General features: G+C 69.2%; 3 protein-coding genes across 4 annotated transcripts; 1 reads left to right on the forward strand and 2 right to left on the reverse strand.

Moving 5' to 3' along the window:
- Positions 1-3,070: 3,070 nt before the first annotated feature.
- C1QL4 (complement C1q like 4) lies at positions 3,071-7,572 on the forward strand. The gene is made up of 2 exons (XM_080369126.1): positions 3,071-4,063; positions 7,303-7,572. Exons 1-2 carry the CDS (start codon positions 3,539-3,541, stop codon positions 7,480-7,482), a joined length of 705 nt encoding a protein of 234 aa, XP_080225252.1. The 5' UTR covers positions 3,071-3,538; the 3' UTR covers positions 7,483-7,572.
- A 2,962-nt stretch (positions 7,573-10,534) lies between these two features.
- On the reverse strand, positions 10,535-17,788 carry PRPH (peripherin). 2 transcript variants are annotated; one of them, XM_080368677.1, is made up of 9 exons: positions 17,115-17,781; positions 15,420-15,480; positions 14,728-14,823; positions 14,477-14,638; positions 14,261-14,386; positions 13,928-14,148; positions 12,288-12,337; positions 12,029-12,105; positions 10,535-11,948 (listed from the first exon to the last, which is right to left on the reverse strand). In XM_080368677.1, exons 1-9 carry the CDS (start codon positions 17,474-17,476, stop codon positions 11,901-11,903), a joined length of 1,203 nt encoding a protein of 400 aa, XP_080224803.1. In that variant the 5' UTR covers positions 17,477-17,781; the 3' UTR covers positions 10,535-11,900. The 2 variants fall into 2 exon arrangements, with proteins under 2 accessions (XP_080224803.1, XP_080224802.1); XM_080368676.1 differs by lacking the exon at positions 12,288-12,337 and having other exon boundaries at positions 17,115-17,788.
- A 1,743-nt stretch (positions 17,789-19,531) lies between these two features.
- LOC308054809 (tubulin alpha-1A chain-like) lies at positions 19,532-21,790 on the reverse strand. Its single transcript, XM_080368156.1, has 3 exons — positions 21,530-21,790; positions 21,214-21,362; positions 19,532-20,521 (listed from the first exon to the last, which is right to left on the reverse strand). The coding sequence occupies exons 1-3, from the start codon at positions 21,648-21,650 to the stop codon at positions 19,547-19,549; spliced, it is 1,245 nt and encodes a 414-aa protein (XP_080224282.1). The 5' UTR covers positions 21,651-21,790; the 3' UTR covers positions 19,532-19,546.
- Between the last annotated feature and the right edge of the window lie 1,896 nt (positions 21,791-23,686).

Raw genomic sequence — 23,686 nt, forward strand, 5'->3', positions numbered from 1 at the left:
ATGCACATGTATGCACACAGCATGCACACATATGCAGACACGCACACAGCACGCACACACATGCACGCAGTGTGCACACGTATGCAGATACGCACACTGCATGCACACACACGCACACAACATGTACAAATGCCCTGAGCATGCACACAGCATGCACATAGCATGCACACATATGCAGACAAGCACACTACATGCACACTGCATGCACAGAGCATGCACACATGCAGACACGCACACACACAACACACGCAGACAGCATGCACACACACAGTGTGCACACAGCATGCACACATATGCAGACATGCACACAGCGTGCACACACATGCACACAGCATGCACACATATGCAGACATGCACATAGCATGCACACACATGTGCACACACGCGCTGAATGCACACATATGCAGACATGCGTACAGCATGCACACACATGCACACACATGCACATGCATGTACAGATGCCCTGAGCATGCACACAGCATGCACATAGCATGCACATATGCAGACAAGCACACTACATGCACACTGCATGCACAGAGCATGCACACATGCAGACACGCACACACAACACACGCAGACAGTGTGCACACAGCATGCACACATATGCAGACATGCACACAGCATGCACACACATGCACACAGCATGCACACATATGCAGACATGCACATAGCATTCACACACACGTGCACACACGCGCTGCATGCACACATATGCAGGCATGCACACAGCATGCACACACATGCACACACATGCACATGCATGCCCTGAGCACGCACACACATGCCCATGCCGCCCCCCCTCCATCCCTCCCCCCCATGCACACACAAACACACAGCCAACTGCTGACACCACAAGGACACGCGTGTACCCCTGCATGCAGACATGCGTGTGCAAAGCCCCCCATGAGCCCACCCCACTCTGGTGGCTCCGTGTAGGGGGGTCCCCTCACCCCCCCACCCCCCCACAGAGGGACCCGTGTTGTCACCGGGCCCAGCGGAGCAGCTGGGGGGGGGGGGCGCAGGGTCCCAGTTTTTCCTCTTTTCCGTGATATTTGGGGAATTGGGGGGATGGGGGTGGGGGGGGTGGGGGTGGGGGCAAGATTTCATTTTGCAGAGCGGAGCCGATTCCAGCAGGATTGGAAAAGAGCAGCCGTAAATCAGCGCTCACAGCACCGGCTCCGCCGCGGCGCTGGGAGCCACCAGGGCCAGATCCGGAACCTTCCGGCAGCCCTGGCCACGTGGGCGCCTCGATGGCGGCAGGGGGACTCCAGCCGCCCAACCCCCCACCCCCCCTCTGTCCCCATCCCCAGGGTGGGAAGGGACGGTGCGCCCTGGCACAGCCCCCCCCCCCCCAGCAGCACCCCCATGTTGGGGGTGAGCCTTGGGGAGGGGTCCCCAAAAATGGGCCAGTGGCCACCAGCCTGGCTGGCCCCCCCAGGGGGCTGCGGGGGAGGGGGGGACTGTGCACCCCTGGCACACACAGCAGTTGTGTTGCACGCTCAAATGCCCCAGCTCATGTGTGAGCCCCCCCCCCAGCCCCCCCCCCCTCCCCTTGCACGCCCTCACCCTCTCTCACACCCACAGAGCTGTGCGTGTGCACGGGCACCTTCCCCTTGCACACTTACGCCCCCCATGCACCCCCCTTGCACACTCACATTCTCAGTGCCCCCTCCCCATTGCACACTCAAGCACAACCTTGCACGCTCATATTCCCAGTGCCCACCATGTTGCACATTCACACACACCCTTGCACACTCACGCTCCCCTTGCACACTCACATTCCTGGTGCCCCCCCACAACTGGACAGTCACATCCCAGTGCCCCCCCTGCACACACACCCCTTGCACACTCATATTCCCAGTGCCCAGCCCCTTGCACACTCACATTCCCAGTGCCCGCCCCCCTGCACACTGATGCTCCCACACTCCCCTTGCACGCTCACACTCTCCTTGCGCACTCACATTCCCAGTGCCCCCACCCCTTGCACACTCACGCTCCCACACTCCCCTTGCACACTCACATTCCCGGTGCCCCCCTCACAACTGCACACTCACATTCCCGGTGCCGCCACCCCTTGCACACTCACACTCCCCTTGCACACTCACATCCCTGCGCCCCTCCTTGCACTCTCCCCCCTGTTGCACACTCACATTCCGGTGCCCCCCCCCTTGCACACTCCCCCCCCTCCTTGCACACTCCCATGGCGGTGCCCCCCCGCCCCCCGTCCCTCCCCCCAGCCCCCGCCCCCGCCGTGCCCGGTGCCGTCGAGCGGGGCGGGCGGAGCGGGGCTGCGGGCGCGGCGCGGTGCGGGCGGCGGCCCCGGCACGTGGCTCCCGGCGCCGCGGGCGGCGGCAGGTACCGGCGGGCACCGGCGGGGGGGCGGGGGGGTCTCCCCGCAGGCCCGGGGCCGCGCGTCCCCCGGGATCCCCAGAGGGGCGCGGCGGGGGAGGGGGGGGGGCGGGAGGCTCCGGAGAACCGCTCCCGGCGCCGCTGCACGGCCCCGGCCCCGCCGGTGCGCACCGGGGAGAGCGGTCCCGGGGGAGGGGGTCCCGCTCCCGGGGGTCCCGCTCCTGGGCAACTTGGCGAGAAGTTGCCCCGCGCGTCGCAGCGGCTCCATCCCGGCTCCGGTCCCGGCTCCATCCCCGCTGTATCCCGGCTCCATCCCGACTCCGGTCCCGGCTGTATCCCGGCTCCGGTTACATCACCAGCTCCAACACCGGCTCCGGTCCTGGTTACATCAGCGGCTCCGGTCACGACTCCGTCCCCGGCTCCGGTCCTGGCTGCGGCGGGGACTCCGGTCTCGACTCCGTCCCCGGCTCCGGTCTCAGCCCCTTCCCCGGCTCCGCTCCCGGTTCCGTCAGCGGCTCCGCTCTCGTCCCCTTCGGCAGCGCAAGTCCCGGCTACATCCGCAGCTCCGCTCCCGGCTCCGGCCCCGCTCCCGGTCCCGGTCCCGGTCCCAGCCCTGCTGCTGTGACCGTCCCTGTCCCCATCCCCATCCCCATCCCATCCCCATCCCCATCCCATCCCCATCCCATCCCCATCCTCATCCTTATCCTCATCCCTGTCCCCATCCTCATCCCTATCCCTGTCCCCATCCTCATCCCTATCCCTGTCCTCATCCTCATCCCCGTTCTTATTCGCATCCCTGTCCCCATCCCTGTCCACATCCCCGTCCCCATCTTCATCTTCCTCCCCGTTCTTATCCCCATCCCCTTCCTCATCTTTATCCGCATCCCTGTCCCCATCCCCGCTGTCGTCCCCATCCCTGCTGCTCTTCCTGCTCCCAGCCCCGCTGCCGGCTCCATCCTCATCCCCAGCCCCATCCTCATCCCCAGCCCCGCTCCCAGCTCCATCCCCATCCTCATCCTCATCCTCATCCCCGCTCCCCACCCAGGCGTGAGGCTCAGCGGGCGGCTGGGTGCCGTCCACTCCCCCCGGCTCCACCATCGCACCCAAGGGTGAGGAGGACCTGCTGGCGCTGGCCGCCTCCCGGCTGAGCCGCAGGAAGCGGGTGGCCGGGGTGGCCATCGGCGTGGCCATGGTGCTGGTGCTGCTGGTGGCCATCCCGCTGCTGGTCCACAGCTCCAAGGCGGCCGCTCACTACGAGATGCTGGGCAGCTGCCGCATGGTCTGCGACCCCTACCCCGGCCCTGAGCTGCCCCCCGCCGCCTCCTCGCCACCCTTCCTCCCCGGAGCCAAGGGCGAACCGGGGCGGAAGGGCCGTGCTGGGGTACGGGGTCCCCCTGGACCACCAGGACCCCGGGGGCCACCGGGTGAGCCGGGGCGGCCGGGACCACCGGGGCCACCGGGGCCGGGGCCCGGAGGGTACATCCCCTCCTTCTACAGCCCCAAGATCGCTTTCTACGCGGGGCTACGGAAGCCCCACGAGGGCTACGAGGTGCTGCGCTTTGACGACGTGGTCACCAACGTGGGCAACTACTACGAGCCCTCGAGTGGCAAGTTCACCTGCCCCCTGCCCGGCATCTACTTCTTCACCTACCACGTCCTCATGCGCGGCGGCGACGGCACCAGCATGTGGGCCGACCTCATGAAGAACGGGCAGGTACGGGCTGGACCCGCCACGGCGGCCGGCACCCCTGCCAGGGCTCCCCCCGCACCCTGCGGTGCCCCCCGGTCCCGCTCGCACCCCCCGCCGCTCCCTTGCCCTCTTCTAGCTCCTCCAGCCCCACTGCCTCTGCCTGCGTCTGCATCCCAGTTCCCCATCCCAGTTCTCCCTGCCTGCTTCTGCATCCCAGTTCCCCATCCCAGTTCTCCCTGCCTGCTTCTGCATCCCAGTCCCACATCCCAGTTCCCCCTGCTTGCTCCATCATCCCAGTTCTCCCTGCCTGCTCCCGCCATCCCAGTTCTCCATCCCAGTTCCCCCTGCCTGGTCCCTCCATCCCAGTTCCCCATCCCAGTTCCCCATCCCAGTTCTCCCTGCCTGCTTCTGCCTCCCAGTTCTCCATCCCAGTTCCCCCTGCCTGCTCCACCATCCCAGTTCCCCCCACCTGCTCGCTCCATCCCAGTTTCCACTGCCTGCTCCCGCCATCCCAGTTCCCCATCCCAGTTCCCCCTGCCTGGTCCCTCCATCCCAGTTCCTCATCCCAGTTCTCCCTGCCTGCTCCACCATCCCAGTTTCCCCTGCCTGCTCCTGCCATCCCAGTTCCCCATCCCAGTTCTCCCTGCCTGCTTCTGCCTCCCAGTTCTCCATCCCAGTTCCCCCCACCTGCTCGCTCCATCCTAGTTTCCACTGCCTGCTCCCACCATCCCAGTTCCCCATCCCAGTTCCCCCTGCCTGGTCCCTCCATCCCAGTTCCTCATCCCAGTTCTCCCTGCCTGCTCCACCATCCCAGTTTCCCCTGCCTGCTCCCGCCATCCCAGTTCTCCATCCCAGTTCTCCCTGCCTGGTCCCTCCATCCCAGTTCCCCACCCCAGTTCTCCCTGCCTGGTCCCGCCATCCCAGTTCCCCACCCCAGTTCTCCCTGCCTGCTCCACCATCCCAGTTTCCCCTGCCTGCTCCCTCCATCCCAGTTCTCCATCCCAGTTCCCCCTGCCTGGTCCCTCCATCCCAGTTCCCCATCCCAGTTCCCCCTGCTTGCTCCCCCCATCCCATTTTCCTCATCCCAGTTCTCCCTGCCTGCTTCTGCCTCCCAGTTCTCCATCCCAGTTCCCCCCACCTGCTCGCTCCATCCTAGTTTCCACTGCCTGCTCCCACCATCCCAGTTCCCCATCCCAGTTCCCCCTGCCTGCTCCACCATCCCAGTTTCCCCTGCCTGCTCCCGCCATCCCAGTTCTCCATCCCAGTTCTCCCTGCCTGGTCCCTCCATCCCAGTTCCCCACCCCAGTTCTCCCTGCCTGGTCCCGCCATCCCAGTTCCCCACCCCAGTTCTCCCTGCCTGCTCCACCATCCCAGTTTCCCCTGCCTGCTCCCTCCATCCCAGTTCTCCATCCCAGTTCCCCCTGCCTGGTCCCTCCATCCCAGTTCCCCATCCCAGTTCCCCCTGCTTGCTCCCCCCATCCCATTTTCCTCATCCCAGTTCCCCATCCCACTTCCCCTATCTTGGTTTTCCCACCTTATTTCCTGCCATCCCAGTTTTCCCATTCTGGTTTCCCTTTAATCCCAGTTCTTCCATTCTGGTTCCCCCCCACACACACACTCTTGATCCCCCACCCTGGCTCCACCCATCCCAATCCCCCATCCTCGGTTCCCCCCGCCCAGTCCCCCCACCCCAATTCCCATCTTCCCCATCCCTCTTCCCCCCATCCCGTCCCTCCTCTGGGATCACGGCGGGGGGGGGGGGGGGGGGGGGGCGGTGTGTCACTGGGGGTGCCACCATGCACGTGCCCCCACCTCCTGCCATCACCTCAGCCTTGGGGACACGCAACCCCCATCCCTGGGGGTCCTGCCACATGGAAGGGGGGGGACACACACGATCCCCAGGGAATGCTGGGCTCGGAGCTGGCGGGGAGTGGGGTCTGTTGGGGCTGGCTGAGACCCCCCCGGGACAGCCACCAGCACTGGGGGGGGATGGGCTGTGCCCCCCCAGGACAGGCACCAGCAAGGGAGGGGACAAGCTGTGCCCCCCCCAGACAGCCACCAGCACTGGGGGGGGACAGGTTGTGCCCCCCCCCTCCCCAGGACAGCCACCAGCACTGGGGGGGATGGGCTGGGACCCCCGGGACAGCCACCAGCACTGGGGGGGATGGGCTGTGCCCCCCCAGGACGGCCACCAGCACTGGGGGGGGATGGGCTGTGCCCCCCCAGGACAGCCACCAGCACTGGGGTGGGACAAGCTGTGCCCCCCCCGGACAGCCACCAGCACTGGGGGGGATGGGCTGTGCCCCCCCCCCCCCCCCCGGGACAGCCACCAGCACTGGGGGGGACAAGCTGTGTCCCCTCAGGACAGGCACCAGCACTGGGGGACACAGGCTGTGCCCCCCCCCCAGACAGCCACCAGCACTGGGGGGGACAGGTTGTGCCCCCCCCCCCCCCCCCCGCCCCAGGACAGCCACCAGCACTGGGGGGCATGGGCTGTGCCCCCCCCACACACTGGGACAGCCACCAGCACTGGGGGGGACAAGCTGTGCCCCCCCCAGGACAGCCACCAGCACTGGGGGGGGACAAGTTGTGCCCCCCCCCCCCTCCCCGGCAATGCTACCAGCACTGGGGGGGACAAGCTGTGTGCCCCCCCCCGACAGCCCCCCCCGGCTGGTCCCTTTGTTCGTGGCTGGCGGCTCCCGCACCGGCCTCGCCCCGGCCGTTTCCCATTTATAACGGGAGAAACAAGGATCGATCCAGGTGGTCGATGCCGCTGGCCCCCCCGGGGGACCCCCAAACCCGGGGTGGGGGTGGGGGCAGCACAAGAATGTGGGGAAGGGGCTCCCGGGCACCCCAGCTCCGGGCACCTATGGGTGGCACTGACAGTAAGACCCCGCTCTATGGGTGTGAGGGGGGGTGGTCCTATTCCGAGGGACCCCAGGGTGCGGAGTGGGGGCGGGGGGGGGGGGGGGGCAGCCCTGTCCCCTCTTGTCCCCGCTGCTGGCTGGCAACTCGGGGAGCCTTGGCTGGGGGTGGGGGGGGGGGGGGGCGTCTCCTTCACCCAGTTCTGCCGCAGACGGGCAGCGTGACCTTGAGCGCTGGTGGACAGAGGGGCTGAGCGGGTTGGGGGGTGGTGCTGAGCAGCTCAGCACCCCCAATCCCACCCCCTAGGCTCCCCCCTCTGGGGCTGGTGTGCTGGGGATCGGTGTGTGTGCATGGGGGAGGGGGTGTCTCTGATAGCTTTGCCCCCCCACCCCCCCCAGGTGCGGGCCAGCGCCATCGCGCAGGATGCGGACCAGAACTACGACTATGCCAGCAACAGCGTCATCCTGCACCTGGACGTGGGTGACGAGGTCTTCGTCAAACTGGACGGCGGCAAAGTCCACGGTGGCAACACCAACAAGTACAGCACCTTCTCCGGCTTCATCATCTACCCCGACTGACCCCCCCCCAGCACGGGGACAGCCCTGCAGGGACAGAGCGGGGGTGGGGTGGTGTGTGTGTCTCCCCAACTTCCCCCCAGTGCCACCAGCATCCCCATCCCCAGTGACAGCGCTGGGTGCACCAGGATGCCCACCCATTGCCCCCCACCCATCCAAACAGCTCTGTCAGTGCGTGTGTGCGCCCCTCCCCCCCCCGCATGCCAGCACACACCCCCCCCCAGAGGGTGTCAGGGTGTCCCAGTGGTGTCCCCATCCCTGGGGCACCCCCTGTCCCCGCGTCGTTACCCCCCCCCCCCCCCCCACCAATAAAACACTCTGGGTTTGGATGTGCAGCTGCTGCCTTTGCCTCCCCATAGTGGGGGGGGGGGGGGGGAACCACACACAGGGGACTCCCTCCCCCTACACACCCCCCCGCGAGGGTGCTGTGCCACCATCACTCCGTGGTGCTGGCCCCCCCAACGGTGACAAGCCCCAGGCCACTGTTAGGGACCCTCCTTGTCACCTTCCCCCTGTGCTGGCTGCCACCAGGGACAGTGATGGAGCCCCCCCCCCCACCCCCCTTAGGTGACCCCCACCTGCCCCGAGGGTCTCTGGGGGTCCCTGGGGTGGGAGCGGAGCCGCAGGACGCCGGGGACCCCCAACCCGTGGGCTGGTGCTGCCATCGTGTGGCCACCAGCTGGAAGGACACGGCTGCCACCACCGGGGGGGGGGGGGGCGGGGGCTGGCAGCCTGGGGACCCCCGGAAGGGCTGGTAGGTGTGGGGGCTCACCCACCCCCCCTCCCCCAGGCCCCCCTGCACCTCGGAGACCCTACAACAAGGTGTAGCATGAACTGGTTTATTATAGTGTCTGTGGGTCCATCTCCATCCTGGTCCCCGGTGGGTTGGGGTCCGGGGGGGGGGGAGCTGGGGGTGTGTGAGGGGTGGCTGAAGGTGGTCGGGGGCTCCAAACCAAGAGCAGGATGAGTGAGGCACCAACCAGCTCCCGCCACAGGCACCCCACCCCCAACCCTACCAGGACCCCCCAGCTGGGGGGGGGGGGGGTCCCTCCTCCCTGCACTGCCCCCCACCTCCCCAGGGTGCCCCCTCCCCCATCTCAGCCTCCCACATGGTGTCCCCAAGTTCCCAAGAAACACCCTTGTCCCCAAATCAACCCCAGCCCCATTCCCAGGGTCCCTTCCTGACCCCAGAACCCCCCCCCCAATCCTGAGGGCCCCCCCAGCCCTAAGACACCGCCACACCCCCACCCCAGTACAGCAGGTGCCTGGGGAGACCCTGGGAAGAGCCCGCGGGGGTCCCACTGGCCCTCAGCCCCCCCAAAGTCTTCCAACACGCTCTCCTCCTGGAGGATGTCCCCACAGCCAAGGCAGGTGGGGCCCCCTCCTCTTCCCAGGGACCCCCCCCCCCCATCCTATCCAGGCAGGTGTGTCCCTCCCCCCCCCAGTTTCAACTCCAGGGAGCCCCCCATCTCCTCAGAGACCCCCAAATGTCCTCCCTCTCCGCTCCCAGGGTCACTCCATGCTCCCAGGATCACCCTCATGTAGACGCCCCCCAGCCCAGGGCCACCCCCCACCCCCCCCAGCATTGCCAGAGCCTGGGGAGACACTGGGAAGAGCTGGTGCCACCTTCACTGTCACCGCAGTGTCCCACGGGTCTGTGTGCCCCCCCCCCCCCAAAGAGCTGCACCACAATCCTGCCTGCAGAAGCCCCCACAGGCAAGAGCCCCCCACGCCCCTGAGCCCCTGGGGGAGGGGGACAGGGGGCCCAGAAGGTTCTGCAGCCCCCCAGGACTCACCCAGGGCACGGCCACATCCCGGTGCCAGCAGGCTCAGAGCCAGGACCAGGCGGGAGGGTCCGGAGGTGACACCACTGTCACCCGGGGGGGAGGATGGGGGGGGGGGAGGGGGGGCTGGACACCCCCCAGGACCCCCAAGCCATCATCCACCTGCCAGGGAGCCCACCCACAGGCACGGGGGACAGGAACACGGGAGAATCCTGGGGGCTTGCTGGATGCTCCAAGTGCTGCAGGGATGAGAGGAAGAGGGGGCTGGGGGGGGGTCCAGGCACCTGGGTGCCCCCCCCCCCCCGCCCCAGCCACTGTCAGGGTGACAGGGACACAGGCCAAGCCCATGTTGGAGGTGCTGGTGGCTCTAAAGGGTGGACAAGGGGGGGGGGGGGGGGGGGGGCAAGCACCACCATGGACCCCCCCGCTGTGGGGGTCAGCCAGGAGGGGTGGGCATACATAGCCAAGGTGCTACTCCCCGGGGGGGGGGGGGGGCGCAAGCATGGCCCCCCTGTCGTGGGTACAGAGGGGCACCTCCCGGGGGGGGGGCATGGGACTGTGCCCCCCAGATCGCCCACACACACCCCATGCTGGGGGGGGGGGGGGGCGCTGAGGTGGCACCCTGCAGGCCTGGAGGACCCTCCCCCTGCCCCCCCCAGAGGTCGGCATGGCCTGAGGACACTCTCGGGGGGCGCGGGGTGTCCGGACACCCAAGTCCCACAGCGGGATGCTCTCACCTGCCTCCTCCGTGCCCCCGGGGCCGGGCGGAACAGAGGGCGCCTGGCACGGAGAACCGGGGCGGGGGGGGGGGGGGGGGGGTAACCGGGGCAGGGGGGACCGGGCTAAGCACCGGCGAGGGGAGGGAGGGGGGAACCGGGGCAGGGGGGACCGGGCTAAGCACCGACGGGGGGAGGGAGGGGGGAACCGGGGCAGGGGGGACCGGGCTAAGCACCGACGGGGGGAGGGAGGGGGGAACCGGGGCAGGGGGGACCGGGCTAAGCACCGACGGGGGGAGGGAGGGGGGAACCGGGGCAGGGGGGACCGGGCTAAGCACCGACGGGGGGAGGGAGGGGGGAACCGGGGCAGGGGGGACCGGGCTAAGCACCGACGGGGGGAGGGAGGGGGGAACCGGGGCAGGGGGGACCGGGCTAAGCACCGACGGGGGGAGGGAGGGGGGAACCGGGGCAGGGGAGCCCGGGCTAGGCACCGGGGCGGGGGGGACACACACGGGACGGGACGGGACAGGGGCCACCGGGCTGGGCACCGGGGGGGGGGGGGGGAAGGGAGGTGGAACCGGGGAGGGGAGAGAGCCGGGGCCTCGGGCTAGGCACCGGGGGAACGGGGAGGGGAACAACCGGGGTTTGGGGATCGGGCCAGGCACCGGGTGGGGAGAAGACCGGGGTAGGCACTGGGGGGGGGCCAGGACCGGGGGGACCGAGCCGGGCCAGAGGGTGCCAGGCTAAGATACCGGGGGGGCTGGAGCCGGGAGGGCCGAGCTAGGCACCGGGGGACGGGACTGGGACTCGGGCATCACTTGAGCCCCCTCCCTGCAGGCCGGGCTCCCGCCACCCCGCACCCTCTGCGAGCACCCCCCGGCCTGCCCCCACCCCACGGTACCTTCGATCAGCGGCCGCGGCCCCGCCCCCAGCCAGGCCCAACCCCCCTCTCTCCCCCCAGGCCGGGAAAGCGGCACCGGTTTATAAAACGCCGCCATTGCGGATGGCCCGCCCCGCGGCTCAGCGCCAGCCAATGAGCGGCGGCAACGGCGGCATGTGCAGGGCTGTGATTGGCTGAGCGCCGCTCCCTAGCTCAGCCTGCCAGCGATAGGCTGGTATCCATCCTATCAGCTCCGGGGTGCGCTGCTGGATCATAGAGAGGAGGCGGAGGATAGAGCGCCGCTAGAGGGGGGAATTGTGGGATAGCGGCGGCCTTGCGCCTTGTCCTGCGTGGGGGACCTGCACCCTGGGGTCCCGCTCCCCCACGCCAGGGTGGTCCCCCGGGCCGACCCCCACCCCCAGCCACTGCCTCCACCCCAGGCACTGCCCCCCCTAGCCCTACAGCCCCTTACCCCCCCGCTGGTTTCCTACAGCACCAGGCGCCCCCCCCCAGCTGACACCACCCCCCCCTCCCCCCCGCCCACGAGTGACTCGGCCCCCTCCTCGCCACAGCCTTTATTTGCCATTTAAGCAGGATGGGGACACTGGGGGACAGCCCCCAGACACACCCCCCCAGCTGCCCCCTGCACCCCTGCCCACCCCCAGCCCACCCCAAGGGCTGGGGGCAGCGGGGAGGGCATGGGAGGGGGGTTGGGGCCTGGGGACCACCGGTGCCACCTCCATCGGGGGGAGGGGGGGGACAGGGACCCCCCGGGGGCAGGGCAGTGCAAGAGGCATTTGGTACATATTAAATACAACTGAGGTTCTGGTAGGGAGAAAAATACATGGGGGGGGGGGACGACGACACAAGGCACCAGGATGCACCGTAGCATCGTGCCATGGTGCTGGCAAAGGGGGTGGGCAGCTGCCCGCCCCCCCTAAGCTCCGCTCCTCGGCCTGCACTGGCACAGCAGGGTCCGGTGAAGCCCCCACACCGTCTGGGGCGGTGCAGGATGGATGCTGGTGCGGTGGGTCCCCTCTGTCACTTCCCCGGCTCCGCTCGTTCCTTGTGTGACTCTGTCACTACTTGCTGTGGGGGGAGAAGGTGGGGGTCAGCCCCATAGGAGGGTTGTGTGTCCTCCCCCTCCCCAAGCAGGGGACCCCCCTCACCTGCCCGTCCCGTGTCTCGATGGTTTTGATGAGCACCATCCTCCGCGCCGGGCTCTCCGCAGGCTGCGGCTCCAGCACTGGGGCACAAAGAAGCCATCAGCCCCCCCCTTGCCCCCCCCCCGGGGTGTGGGTGGGTGGGAGGCTACCCCAGGCAGGGGCACAGGGACCCACCTGCACCCCCGTGTCGGGTCTCTGCCCCAAGAGAGGGAGGAAAGCCCCCCCCCCAGATAGAGTGGGGAACCCCCAGCCCCCTCCTCACCTGAGCTTCTCGTGCTGAAGGAGGTGGTGGGGTGCAGGGGGATGGTGATCCTGGGGGGAGGGGAGGGAAGAGGGGAGTGAGGGGGGGTCTGGGGCTCCTGGGCATCGCTGGTGGCCCTGACCCTTCCACAGCATTGGGTCAGTGACCTGCACAATGGTTAAGCTGGGCTGGTGGTGGGCTGCGGTGGTGGGCTGTGGTGGGTTGTGGAGGGCTGTGGTGGTGGGCTGCAGTGGTGGGCTGTGGTGGTGGGCTTTGGTGGGCTTTGGTAGTGGGCTGTGGTAGTGGGCTGCGGTGGTGGGCTGTGGTGGGCTGTGGAGGGCTGCGGTGGTGGGCTGCAGTAGCGGGCTGTGGGGGCAGTGGTAGTGGGCTGCGGTGGGCTGCGGTGGTGGGCTGTGGTGGTGGGCTTTGGTGGGCTTTGGTGGGCTGTGGTAGTGGGCTGTGGTGGGTGGTGGGCTGCGGTGGGCTGCGGTGGGCTACAGTAGTGGGCTGCGATAGTGGGCTGCGGTGGGCTGTGGTAGTGGGCTGTGGTGGGCGGTGGTGGGCTGCAGTGGGCTGCAGTGGGCTGTGGAGGGCTGCGGTGGTGGGCTTTGGTGGGCTGTGGTAGTGGGCTGTGGTGGGCGGTGGGCTGCAGTGGGCTGCGGTGGGCTGCGGTGGTGGGCTGCGGTAGCGGGCTGTGGAGGGCGGTGGTAGTGGGCTGCGGTGGGCTGCGGTGGGCAGTGGTGGGCTGCAGTGGTGGGCTTTGGTGGGCTTTGGTGGGCTTTGGTAGTGGGCTGTGGTAGTGGGCTGCAGTGGTGGGCTGTGGTGGGCTGTGGAGGGCTGCGGTGGTGGGCTGCGGTAGCGGGCTGTGGGGGCGGTGGTAGTGGGCTGCGGTGGGCTGCGGTGGTGGGCTTTGGTGGGCTGTGGTAGTGGGCTGTGGTGGGCGGTGGGCTGCAGTGGGCTGCGGTGGGCTGCGGTGGTGGGCTGCGGTAGCGGGCTGTGGGGGGCAGTGGTAGTGGGCTGCGGTGGGCTGCGGTGGGCAGTGGTGGGCTGCAGTGGTGGGCTGTGGTGGTGGGCTTTGGTGGGCTTTGGTGGGCTTTGGTGGGCTGTGGTGGGCTGTGGTGGTGGGCTGTGGTAGTGGGCTGTGGTGGGCGGTGGGCTGCGGTGGGCTGCGGTGGGCTGTGGAGGGCTGCGGTGGTAGGCTGCGGTGGGCTGTAGTAGCGGGCTGTGGGGGGCGGTGGTAGTGGGCTGCGGTGGGAGGTGGTAGTGGGCTGCGGTGGGCTGCGGTGGGCTACAGTAGTGGGCTGCGGTGGGCTGTGATAGTGGGCTGCAGTGGGCTGCGGTAGTGGGCTGTGGTGGACAGTGGTGGGCTGCGGTGGGCTGCAGTGGTGGGCTGCGGTGGGCTGTGGTAGTGGGCTGTGGTAGTGGGCTGCGGTGGTGGGCTGCAGCAGCAGCTTCCCCCCCCCCCTTTCCCCCACCCCCTGGGCAGCGCAACGCTCCGGTGGCCCCGTGTTTTTTGCCCAAGCGATGGCCGCAGCCACCCCCTCGCCGGAAACCCCTCAGCGCCCACCATGTCCCACCCTGGGGGATGGGGACGTTGTCCCACCCGGCTGAGCTCTGCGCCCTGGGGACCCCAAGCCCGCCCGCGCCACCCCCAGCCTCACCGGCTCTCCTCGCCCTCCAGCAGCTTGCGGTACGTGGCGATCTCGATGTCCAGGGCCATCTTGACGTTGAGCAGGTCCTGGTACTCGCGCAGGTGCCGCGCCATCTCCTCCTTCATCTGCTGGATCTCCTGCTCCAACCGCCCCACCACGTCCCGGTAGGTCCCGATCTCCTCCCCAAACTCATCCTCCATCTCCCGCATCTGCCGCTGCAGCGCCTCGTTCTGCGAGGGGGGTGGGTGAGGGTGGGGGGTGGGGGAGATGGAGCCGTGTGGGGTTGGCAATTGGGGTCTGGGCCCCCCCAACCCCCCACCCTGGACCCCTGGGTGGTCTCACCATGCCCTTCAGCCCGTCCACCTCGCAGGTGAGGCTCTGGATCTGCCGCCGCGACTCGGACATCTCCTGCTTGGCCAGCCGCAGTGCCTCGTGGTTGCGGTTGGCCGCATCCGACAGGTCGGCAAACTGGGGGGATAAGGGGGAGTTAGGGGTGCCGGGAAGGGAAGGGGGGGGGGGGCTGGACCCCCATTTCCCCCCCTCCCCAAAATTCCATACCTTGGATTTGTACCACTCCTCGGCTTCCTGCAGGTTCTTGACGGCAATGCTCTCGTACTGGGCGCGGATCTCCCGCAGCGCGGCCGTCAGCTCCGGCTTGCGGACCTCCACCTCCACCGGCACCGGTGGGCTCGGGGCACCCACCTCCAGGTCCCGCAGCTCCTGCGTGGGGACACGGGCCATTGCCTGGTGACACATGGAGCCCCCCCCAGCCTCCTCCCCACCCTCCAGCCCCCTCCCCAGCTCCCCACCTCCTCGTGCAGCTTCTTGAGGAAGCCGATCTCATCCATCAGGAGCTCGACTTTGCGCTCCAGCTCCAGGCGGGACAGCGTGGCATCATCCACGTCCTGCGGCGAGAGGCTGAGCTATGGGGCAGCACCCCCCAACCCCCCTGGGGCGAGAGGCTGAGCTGTGGGGCAGCCCCCCCTGGGGCAAGAGGCTGAGCTATGGGGCAGCACCCCCTCCCCAACCCCCCCTGGGGCAAGAGGCTGAGCTATGGGGCAGCACCCCCACCCTGGGGTGAGAGGCTGAGCTATGGGGCAGCACCCCCTCCCCAACCCCACCCTGGGGTGAGAGGCTGAGCTGTGGGGCAGCACCCCCTGGGGCAAGAGGCTGAGCTATGGGGCAGCACCCCCTCCCCAACCCCCCCTGGGGCGAGAGGCTGAGCTATGGGGCAGCACCCCCACCCTGGGGTGAGAGGCTGAGCTGTGGGGCAGCATTTCCCCCCAACCCCCCCTGGGGTGAGAGGGTGAGCTATGGGGCAGCACCCACCCACCCACCCCCAGAACCCCCCAGGATGGGCAGCATCTGGTGCACGGGACATCGTTGGGGTCTTCAGACACGTGGGCAGCTGGGTCATAGGGCAGGGGTAGCACAGGGGGTCGAGGGGTGGGGGGATGGGCACTGTATGGGGGGCACGGGCCTCCCCCCCGAGCCCCCTCACCTTGCGGAACAGCACCAGGCTCTTCTCTGCATCCTCCCTCTTCTGCGTCTCATCCTCCAGCCTGGGGATACAGGGGAGGGAAGGAGGTGGGGGACAGGGGGCAGACCCCCCCCCTGCCTCCTCCTGCTGCCTGGGACCCCCTGCTCTGCCGCGGCCCACCCCCCCCCCCCAGCAGGCACACGGGGATGGAGGAGGAAAAGGAGCCCCTCTAAGCCTGAGCACCCCCACCCCTAAGCCCCCAAGGCGGGGGGAGGGGACAGCCCTGGGGTATCCCTGTCCCTGCACGGCCAGGGCAGGACCCTTCCCGCAGGACACCCCCCCATCGCGGGGGACCCCTCCCAGGCCTTGTCACACCACCCCGGGGCAGGGCCGTGACCCCACTGCAGCCCCCTAGGACCCCTCACTGGGACACGCTCCTCCCCGGGGAGTCCACCCCTGCCCCAGCCCCATTTCCCCCCAGTGCTAGTCCCAGCACCGCCCCAGTGCCCCCACCACGCCATGTCCCCCCCAGTGCCCCGCCCTTCCGCAGAGTCCTGCTCTCCCAGTCCCTTGCCTCGCCCAGTGCCACCCCAGTGCTTTCTCCAGTGTCTGCTGGGCACATCGCCGGCCCCCTCCCCAGTACATCCCCCAGTCACCTCCCCAGTATGCGGCTGGTCCCTGCCCAGCACACCCCAGTGCCTGCCGCGCTCCCCCCCCCACCTCATCCCACCCCTGCCCTCGGTGCATTCCCCGGTCCCTACCCCGGTGCATCCCCCACCCCGGTGCATCCCCCGGTCCATTCCTCATCCTGGTGCATCACCCACCCCAGCGCATCCTTCATCCCGGTGCATCCCCCGGCCCCCATCCCGCTGCACCCCCCACCCCGGTCCCGACCCTGGTGCATCCCCCTGTCTCCATCCCAGTGCATCACTCATCCCGGTGCTCCCCTCATGCCCCTGCATCCCCCGGTCCCCGCCCCTGTGTATCCCCCACCCCGGTGTATCCCTCGTCCCGGTCCCCACCCCGGTGCGGCTCCCATCCCAGTGTGTCCCCATCCTGGTGCATCCCCCATCCCGGTGCTTCCCTCATCCCGGTGCGTCCTCTGGTCCCCATCCCGGTGCTTTTCTCATCCCGGCGCATCCCCCACGCCGGTCCCCACCCCGGTGCATCCCCCTGTCACCATCCCAGCGCATCACTCCTCCCAGTCCCCACCCCGGTGCATCCTCCATCCCGGTGCGTCCCCTGGTCCCTATCCCGGTCCCCATCCCGGTGCATCCCCCAGTCCCCCTGCATACCCACCCCGGTGCATCCCCCATCCCCCTGCATCCCTCTGCACCCCCGGTCCCCACCCCGGTGCATCCCCCATCTCCCTGCATCCCCCGGTGCCCACCCTGGTGTATCCCTCATCCCGGTACATCCCCCGGTGCCCACCCCAGTGCATCCCCCATCCCCCTGCATCCCCCGGTGCCCACCCCGGTGCATCCCCCGTCCCCCTGCATCCTCCGGTGCCCACCCCGGTGCATCCCCTGTTCCATGCATCCTCCGGTGCCCACCCCGGTGCATCCCCTGTTCCATGCATCCTCCGGTGCATCCCTCATCCCGGTACATCCCCCGATGCCCACCCCGGTGCATCCCCCATCCCCCTGCATCCCCCGGTGCCCACCCCGGTGCATCCCTCATCCCGGTGTGCCCCCCCGGCCCCGCCGCCCAGCCCACCGGTGCCTCAGGGCAGCCAGGTCGGCCGCCAGCCCGTCGCGCTCGGCCTGGAGCCGGTCCCGGTCGCGGCCGAGGAGCTGCAGCCGCTCCCGCAGCCCCCGCAGCTCCCCCTGCACCAGCCCGGCGGTGCGGGGCGCGGGGGCGGCGGCGCGGCCCAGGGCGGCTCGTAGGGCCCCGTTCTGCCGTTCCAGCGCCCGCACCCGCTCCAAAAAAGCGGCGAAACGATCGTTTAACGCCGCTAGTTCCTCCCGTTCCGCTCCCCGCGCCGCCGCCGCCGCCGCCAGCCGCCCCGCAGCCACGGTGAGGGGCGGCGGCGCCCCGAGGGTGCGGGTCGGGGGGGGGGCGCGGCCACCGCGGCTCATGGCGGCACCGGCACCGGGAGGGCGGCGGCTGCCGGGACCGGCCGTTTATAGCGGGTGGCGGCTCCGCCCCGCCGGGGGCACCCGGGCCTGCGGGAGCCAGAGGAGGGGTCTCCTCGCCGTGGGGAGGACCGGGGGCGGCGGGTGTCCCCTCGGCGGGGGACGGGAAAAGGGGCTGGGAGGGACGGGGAAACCCCTCGGGGGACTTGGGGGGGGGCTGGAGGGTCCCCCCTCGGGATGCGGAGTGGGGGGGGCTGCCGGGTCCTCCCTCGGGGCGGAGGGTGGGGAGGCTGGAGGGTCCCCGTCGGGATGCGGAGGGGGGGGGGGGGGCTGCAGGGTCCTCCCTCGGGGTGCAGAGTGGGGGGGCTGCAGGGTACTCCCTCGGTGTGTGGGGGCTGCAGGGTGCCCTCTTGGGGTGCGAAGTGGGGGGGCTGCAGGGGTCCCCCCTCAGGTTGTGGCGTGGGGGGGCTGCAGAGTCGAGGGCTGCAGGGTCCTCCCTCGGGGTGGGGGTCGGGGTGCAGAGCAGGGGGCTGGAGGGTCCCCCCTTGGGATGCAGGGCAGGAGGCTGCAGGGTCCTCCCTCAGGTTGCAGGGTGGGGGGCTGCAGGGTCCCACCTCGGGGTTCAAGGTGTGGGGCTGCAGGGTCCCCCCTCAGGGTAGGGGCTGGAGGGTCCCATCTCAGGGTGTGGGGGTTCAAGGGTCCTTCCTCAGAGTGGGGGTCGGGGGGGGGGGAGGCTCCCCCCTCAGGGTGCAGAGCAGGAGGCTGGAGGGTCCCCCCTCAGGGTGCAGGGTGGGGGGGCTGCAGGGTCCTCCCTCAGCATGGGGGTCGTGTAGGCTGCAGGGTCCCCCCTCGTGGTGTACAGTGGGGGGCTGCAGGGTCTCCCCCTCGGGATGCTGGGGGGGGGGGGGGGGGGGGGGAACTGGAGGGTCTTCTCTTGGGATGCAGAGTGGGGGGACTAGAGGGTCCCCACTTGGGTTGGGGGGGCTGTAGAGTTGGGGGCTGCAGGGTCCCCCCTTGGACTGTGGGGAAGGGGGGGCTGCAGGGTGTGTGTCCCCCCCAGAGTGAGCAGTGGGGGGGCTGCAGGGTCCCCCCTCTGGCTGCGGGGCAGGGGGGCCTGCAAGGTCCCCCCCACTCAGGGATACAGGTAGAGGATCCCAGTAGCACCAGGGAGAGGGGCTGCAGGATTCCAGGAGGGGAGCAGACCCCCCCTCAGGTGGAGAGGGAGGGGGGCTGGGCAACAGCAGACTCCCCCCACCCAGGACGGAGGAAGGAAGCTGGGGAACCCTGGAGGTGCAGGCCAGTACTGGGGGTTCCCCACCAGGATATGGGGGTACAGACCCCCCACTGGGTTGCAGAGAGGGGCTGGGGGCTGCAGAGTTGACCCTCAGCCTCTGCTGCAGGGCTCCCATCTCAGCCGGGTCCCATCCTGCTCAGGGTGCTCAGTGCCCCCCCTGTAATCCCCCTTCCCAGACAGGGACTGACCGGGGCGGGGGGAGGTCCAGGAGGGTCCCTCCCCCCAGGACCCCCCCCAGCTCTGCAGAGCAGCACATACAGACCAGCTCCCCCCACCCCACGCCAGCTGTGCCCAGGGCCAGATCCTGCCCACGCACCTGGAGCTGGAGGATGAGCACGGGGGCAGGGCACGGGGGGGTTCCCAGCCACCCTGGGGGCTGTTCCCAGGGGTCCCCACCCCACCTGTGGACCCATTCTTGTGACAGGGACCCCTGGGGACAGCACCCAGGGCTGGAGGGTGAGCACGGGGGCAGGGTACAGGGGTCCCCACCCCACCTGCGGACCCATTCATGTGACAGGGATCCCTGGGGGCAACGTGGGGGGTATAACTCACCCCCACACCAGTTCACAGCGCAGCACCCAGCCAAGGGACCTCAGTCCCCCACAGCCCCAGGTGGGCAGCTCAGCCCAGCCAGGACCCCCATCTCCCCTCAGGACAGTGTGTGTGTCCCCCCCGCCACCCCAGGCACCACAAGGCAGGTGGTGCCGGGACAATAAACGAGGCAAGAGTGGAAAGAGTGACTTTAATGCTCAGCACCACAGCGTGAGTGTGACAAGGCACTAGTACTCATCGCCCTCCTCCTCCCCCTCCACGCTGTCGGCCCCCACCTCCTCGTAATCCTTCTCCAGGGCAGCCATGTCCTCCCGGGCCTCCGAGAACTCCCCCTCCTCCATGCCCTCCCCCACGTACCAGTGCACGAACGCCCGCTTGGCGTACATCAGGTCAAACTTGTGGTCCAGGCGCGCCCACGCCTCGGCGATGGCCGTCGTGTTGCTCAGCATGCAGACGGCGCGCTGCACCTTGGCCAGGTCCCCCCCGGGGACCACCGTGGGCGGCTGGTAGTTGATGCCCACCTTGAAGCCGGTAGGGCACCAGTCCACGAACTGGATGGTGCGCTTGGTCTTGATGGTGGCGATGGCGGCGTTGACATCCTTGGGCACCACGTCCCCGCGGTACAGCAGGCAGCACGCCATGTACTTGCCGTGCCGCGGGTCGCACTTCACCATCTGGTTGGCGGGCTCGAAGCAGGCGTTGGTGATCTCGGCCACCGAGAGCTGCTCGTGGTAAGCCTTCTCGGCCGAGATGACGGGGGCGTAGGTGGCCAGCGGGAAGTGGATGCGGGGGTAGGGCACCAGGTTGGTCTGGAATTCCGTCAGGTCAACGTTCAGGGCCCCGTCGAAGCGCAGCGAGGCCGTGATGGACGACACGATCTGGCCTATCAAGCGGTTGAGGTTGGTGTAGGTGGGCCTCTCGATGTCCAGGTTGCGGCGGCAGATGTCGTAGATGGCCTCGTTGTCCACCATGAAGGCGCAGTCGGAGTGCTCCAGGGTGGTGTGGGTGGTGAGGATGGAGTTGTAGGGCTCCACCACGGCCGTGGAGACTTGTGGGGCCGGGTAGATGGAGAACTCCAGCTTGGACTTCTTGCCGTAGTCGACGGAGAGGCGTTCCATGAGCAGGGAGGTGAAGCCGGAGCCGGTGCCACCCCCAAAGCTGTGGAAGACCAGGAAGCCCTGCAGCCCCGTGCACTGGTCAGCCTGGGAGGGGAGACAAGGGGGGGCACGTTCAGTCCCACCAGCAGGAGAACTTGCTCCTTCCTCCCCGGAGCCTCACAAGCTTTGGGGACTCCCAGCAGCGGAGACGTCCCTGGCACAGGTGACAGAGTGGCCCTGGCCCCAGCACGGGCACAGAGTCATGGGAGCGGTGGGTCCCCATGCCAGAAGAACCCCACGGGGTGGCTTGGGTGCCACCAGTGGGGTGCGGGGTAGGTCAGCCATGTCCGCACCCCAGGACGGGCACAGCAGGAGCCACACGTCCCACGTGAGCCCACGGGCAACCAGCTCAGCCTTTGATGCTCCAGGAGCTCCTCGAGCCCAGCAGGTCTGGCCGGCCCCGGCGCCAGCCCCGGCGTGGGAACTGCAGGTTCAAAGAGCTGGGGCAGCTGCACCAGTCAAACCAGTGCTGCGCCAGCAGCCAGACTGGGGCTGTGTCACCCCCTGCCTGCCCCAGGCCAGGGGCTTCCCAACCCACGGCGGGGCTGGGACAGGGCTGCGGTCCTGTGTGGGCACTGGGGACAGCCCAGACCTGTCACCCCCACCCCAGGGCAGCCCCACAAAGTGCTGATGGGCTGAGAAGGACCTGCTGAGCACCCCCCCAGGAACACGGGGCTCCCCTTTGTCCCCAGTCCCGGGGGAGGGGTGCCACCGGCCAGCCCCCCAGGGATGCTCACCAGCTTGCGGATGCGGTCGAGGACCAGGTCGATGATCTCCTTCCCGATGGTGTAGTGCCCACGGGCGTAGTTGTTGGCCGCATCCTCCTTGCCCGTGATCAGCTGCTCAGGGTGGAAGAGCTGCCGGTACGTCCCGGTGCGCACCTCATCTGCGGGGACAGCCCCCCTTCCCGCCGTCAGCACCCCGCTCACACTGGGACAGCCGCCCCCACCCCAGCATCAGCACCCCGCTCACACTGGGACAGCCGCCCCCACCCCAGCATCAGCACCCCGCTCACAGCGGGGCAGCCCCCCCTGCATCCCTGCCGCCGCTCACCGATCACCGTGGGCTCCAGGTCCACGAAGACGGCGCGGGGCACGTGCTTGCCGGCCCCCGTCTCGCTGAAGAAGGTGTTGAAGGAGTCGTCCCCCCCGCCGATGGTCTTGTCGCTGGGCATCTGCCCGTCGGGCTGGATGCCGTGCTCCAGGCAGTACAGCTCCCAGCAGGCGTTGCCGATCTGCACGCCCGCTTGGCCCACATGGATGGAGATGCACTCGCGCTGGGGGGGGGACACGACACAGGGTGGTCTTGGCACCCCCGAGCTCCCCGCTGCGGCCCCCACCCAGCGCCCCCCGGGGTCGCTGCCCCCAGGACGGGCTGGTACCCGGCTGGGGCACGGCCCCCCAGGGCTGGATGGGGCCAAATCCTGCCCGACGCACCCTCTTGGCGGGGTGCTGGCAGGCACCGAGGGCTGCAGGGGGGGCCCCGCTCTGGGGATGCTCAACTCCAGGGGTCCCATCCTGCCCACTGTGGGATGGGGAGCTCAGCACTGGGGGTTCCATCCCATCCTGCTAAGGGAGCTGGGATCCTGCCCATTGTGGGATGGGGGCTCAGCACAAGGGGTCCCATCCTGCCTCCCTGAGGGAGCTGGGACCCTGCCCATTGTGGGATGGAGGCTCAGCACAAGGGGTCCCATCCTGCCTCCCTGAGGGAGCTGGGACCCTGCCCATTGTGGGATGGGGGCTCAGCACAAGGGGTCCCATCCTGCCTCCCTGAGGGAGCTGGGACCCTGCCCATTGTGGGATGGGGGCTCAGCACAAGGGGTCCCATCCTGCCTCCCTGAGGGAGCTGGGATCCTGCCCATTGTGGGATGGGGGCTCAGCACAAGGGGTCCCATCCTGCCTCCCTGAGGGAGCTGGGATCTTGCCCATTGTGGGATGGGGGCTCAGCTCCAGGGATCCCATTCTGCCTCGGGGCCAAACCCAGGGCCAGGCGGGGAGCCCCGAGGGTCCCATCCTGCCCTACCTGCCCTGTCAAAACCCAGCAACCCCTGGGGCAGGGGTGGGTGGCTCAGCACCAGGGCCTCAACCTGCTCACTCAGGTCCCCATTGAACCAGTGCCATACCCAGTGTGGAACTGGGGGTGCCCCATCCCCTGCCTTTTCTGCAGCGTGGGATGGGGTGCTCAGCACCGTAGAGGGGGCCCCATTCTGCACTGCTGCAGCACAGAGGGGGGCTCAGCCTCAGCCAGTTGTAGCCCCCACCCCAACACCTGTTGCAGCCCCCCCACACACTGCCCCAGATCTGGGGTTCCCCAGGGTCCCCTGCATGGGGACAGGGACACTTTAGCCCCCTCCCCACGGGGCTGCCCCCCCCCCAGCTGCCAGGACTCACTCCCACGCGTGTCTGTGGCAGGGAGCCCAGCCCCCCACCCCTGGGGAGTGGGCAGGAGGTAGGTGCCCCCCACCCAGGGGGGAGCCCCCACCCACGTGTAGGGCCCCCCCCCAGCTTCAGGGATCCCCAGGGGGGCTGTGGGGACACGTCCAGGATCCACGTGGGGACCCGGCGTGTCTCTATGTGGAGGGTCAGTGCGCCCCGGGGGGTCAGCACAGCCTGGGGGGTGGGGGCAGGGGGCATGCAGAGCAGGAAGCCCCAGCTCCAGCCCCCCCCCCCCCAGCCCCCCACATACCCCCACCTCAGTGCCTGCAAGAGCTCAGCAACCCCATGGGGCACCTGGACACGCAAGGAGCCTTCCCCCCCCCCCCTCCCCCCGCCCCAGCCTCCAGCTCCACGGGGCACCCCGGGCACGCGAGGACCCTTCACCCCCCCGAATCCCCAGCCCCACGGGGCACCCTGGACACGCGAAGACCCATCCCCCATCCCCCAGCCCCACGGGCACCCCGGGCACGCGAGGACCCTTCACCCCCCCGGCCCCCAGCCCCACGGGGCACCCTGGACACGTGAAGACCCCTCACTCATCCCCCAGCCCCACAGGGCACCCCGGGCACGCGAGGACCCCTCACCCCCCCAGCCCCACGGGGCGCCCCGGGGGGTCCCACAGGCTCTGAGGGGGGGTCCCGGGGGTCTCGACCCTCACCATGGCCGCTCACTACCCGAACCCTTACGAAGCCGCCGAGGAGGGAGGCGAGGGGTGCTCAGCCGGGCCCCCCCCCTGTGATATACCTCGGGGGGCGGGGCCTGGGGGCGGGGCATT

Source organism: Falco punctatus, assembly GCF_963210335.1.
Source record: "Falco punctatus genome assembly, chromosome: 18".
Classification (NCBI taxonomy): domain Eukaryota; kingdom Metazoa; phylum Chordata; class Aves; order Falconiformes; family Falconidae; genus Falco; species Falco punctatus.

What these genes read in the sequence shown, in the direction of transcription:
- C1QL4 (XM_080369126.1), top strand. Translation starts at nt 3,539, where the DNA reads ATGGTGCTGGTGCTGCTGGTGGCCATCCCGCTGCTGGTCCACAGCTCC. An exon ending in ACCTCATGAAGAACGGGCAG is followed by an intron (nt 4,064 to 7,302) that starts GTACGGGCTGGA and finishes CACCCCCCCCAG; the next exon opens with GTGCGGGCCAGCGCCATCGC.
- PRPH (XM_080368676.1), bottom strand. Translation starts at nt 17,476, where the DNA reads ATGAGCCGCGGTGGCCGCGCCCCCCCCCCGACCCGCACCCTCGGGGCG. An exon ending in TCAAGAAGCTGCACGAGGAG is followed by an intron (nt 14,639 to 14,727) that starts GTGGGGAGCTGG and finishes GTCCCCACGCAG; the next exon opens with GAGCTGCGGGACCTGGAGGT. An exon ending in AGGAGTGGTACAAATCCAAG is followed by an intron (nt 14,387 to 14,476) that starts GTATGGAATTTT and finishes TTATCCCCCCAG; the next exon opens with TTTGCCGACCTGTCGGATGC.
- LOC308054809 (XM_080368156.1), bottom strand. Translation starts at nt 21,650, where the DNA reads ATGCCCAGCGACAAGACCATCGGCGGGGGGGACGACTCCTTCAACACC. An exon ending in CCTGGAGCCCACGGTGATCG is followed by an intron (nt 21,363 to 21,529) that starts GTGAGCGGCGGC and finishes CTGTCCCCGCAG; the next exon opens with ATGAGGTGCGCACCGGGACG. An exon ending in TCGACCGCATCCGCAAGCTG is followed by an intron (nt 20,522 to 21,213) that starts GTGAGCATCCCT and finishes CTCCCCTCCCAG; the next exon opens with GCTGACCAGTGCACGGGGCT.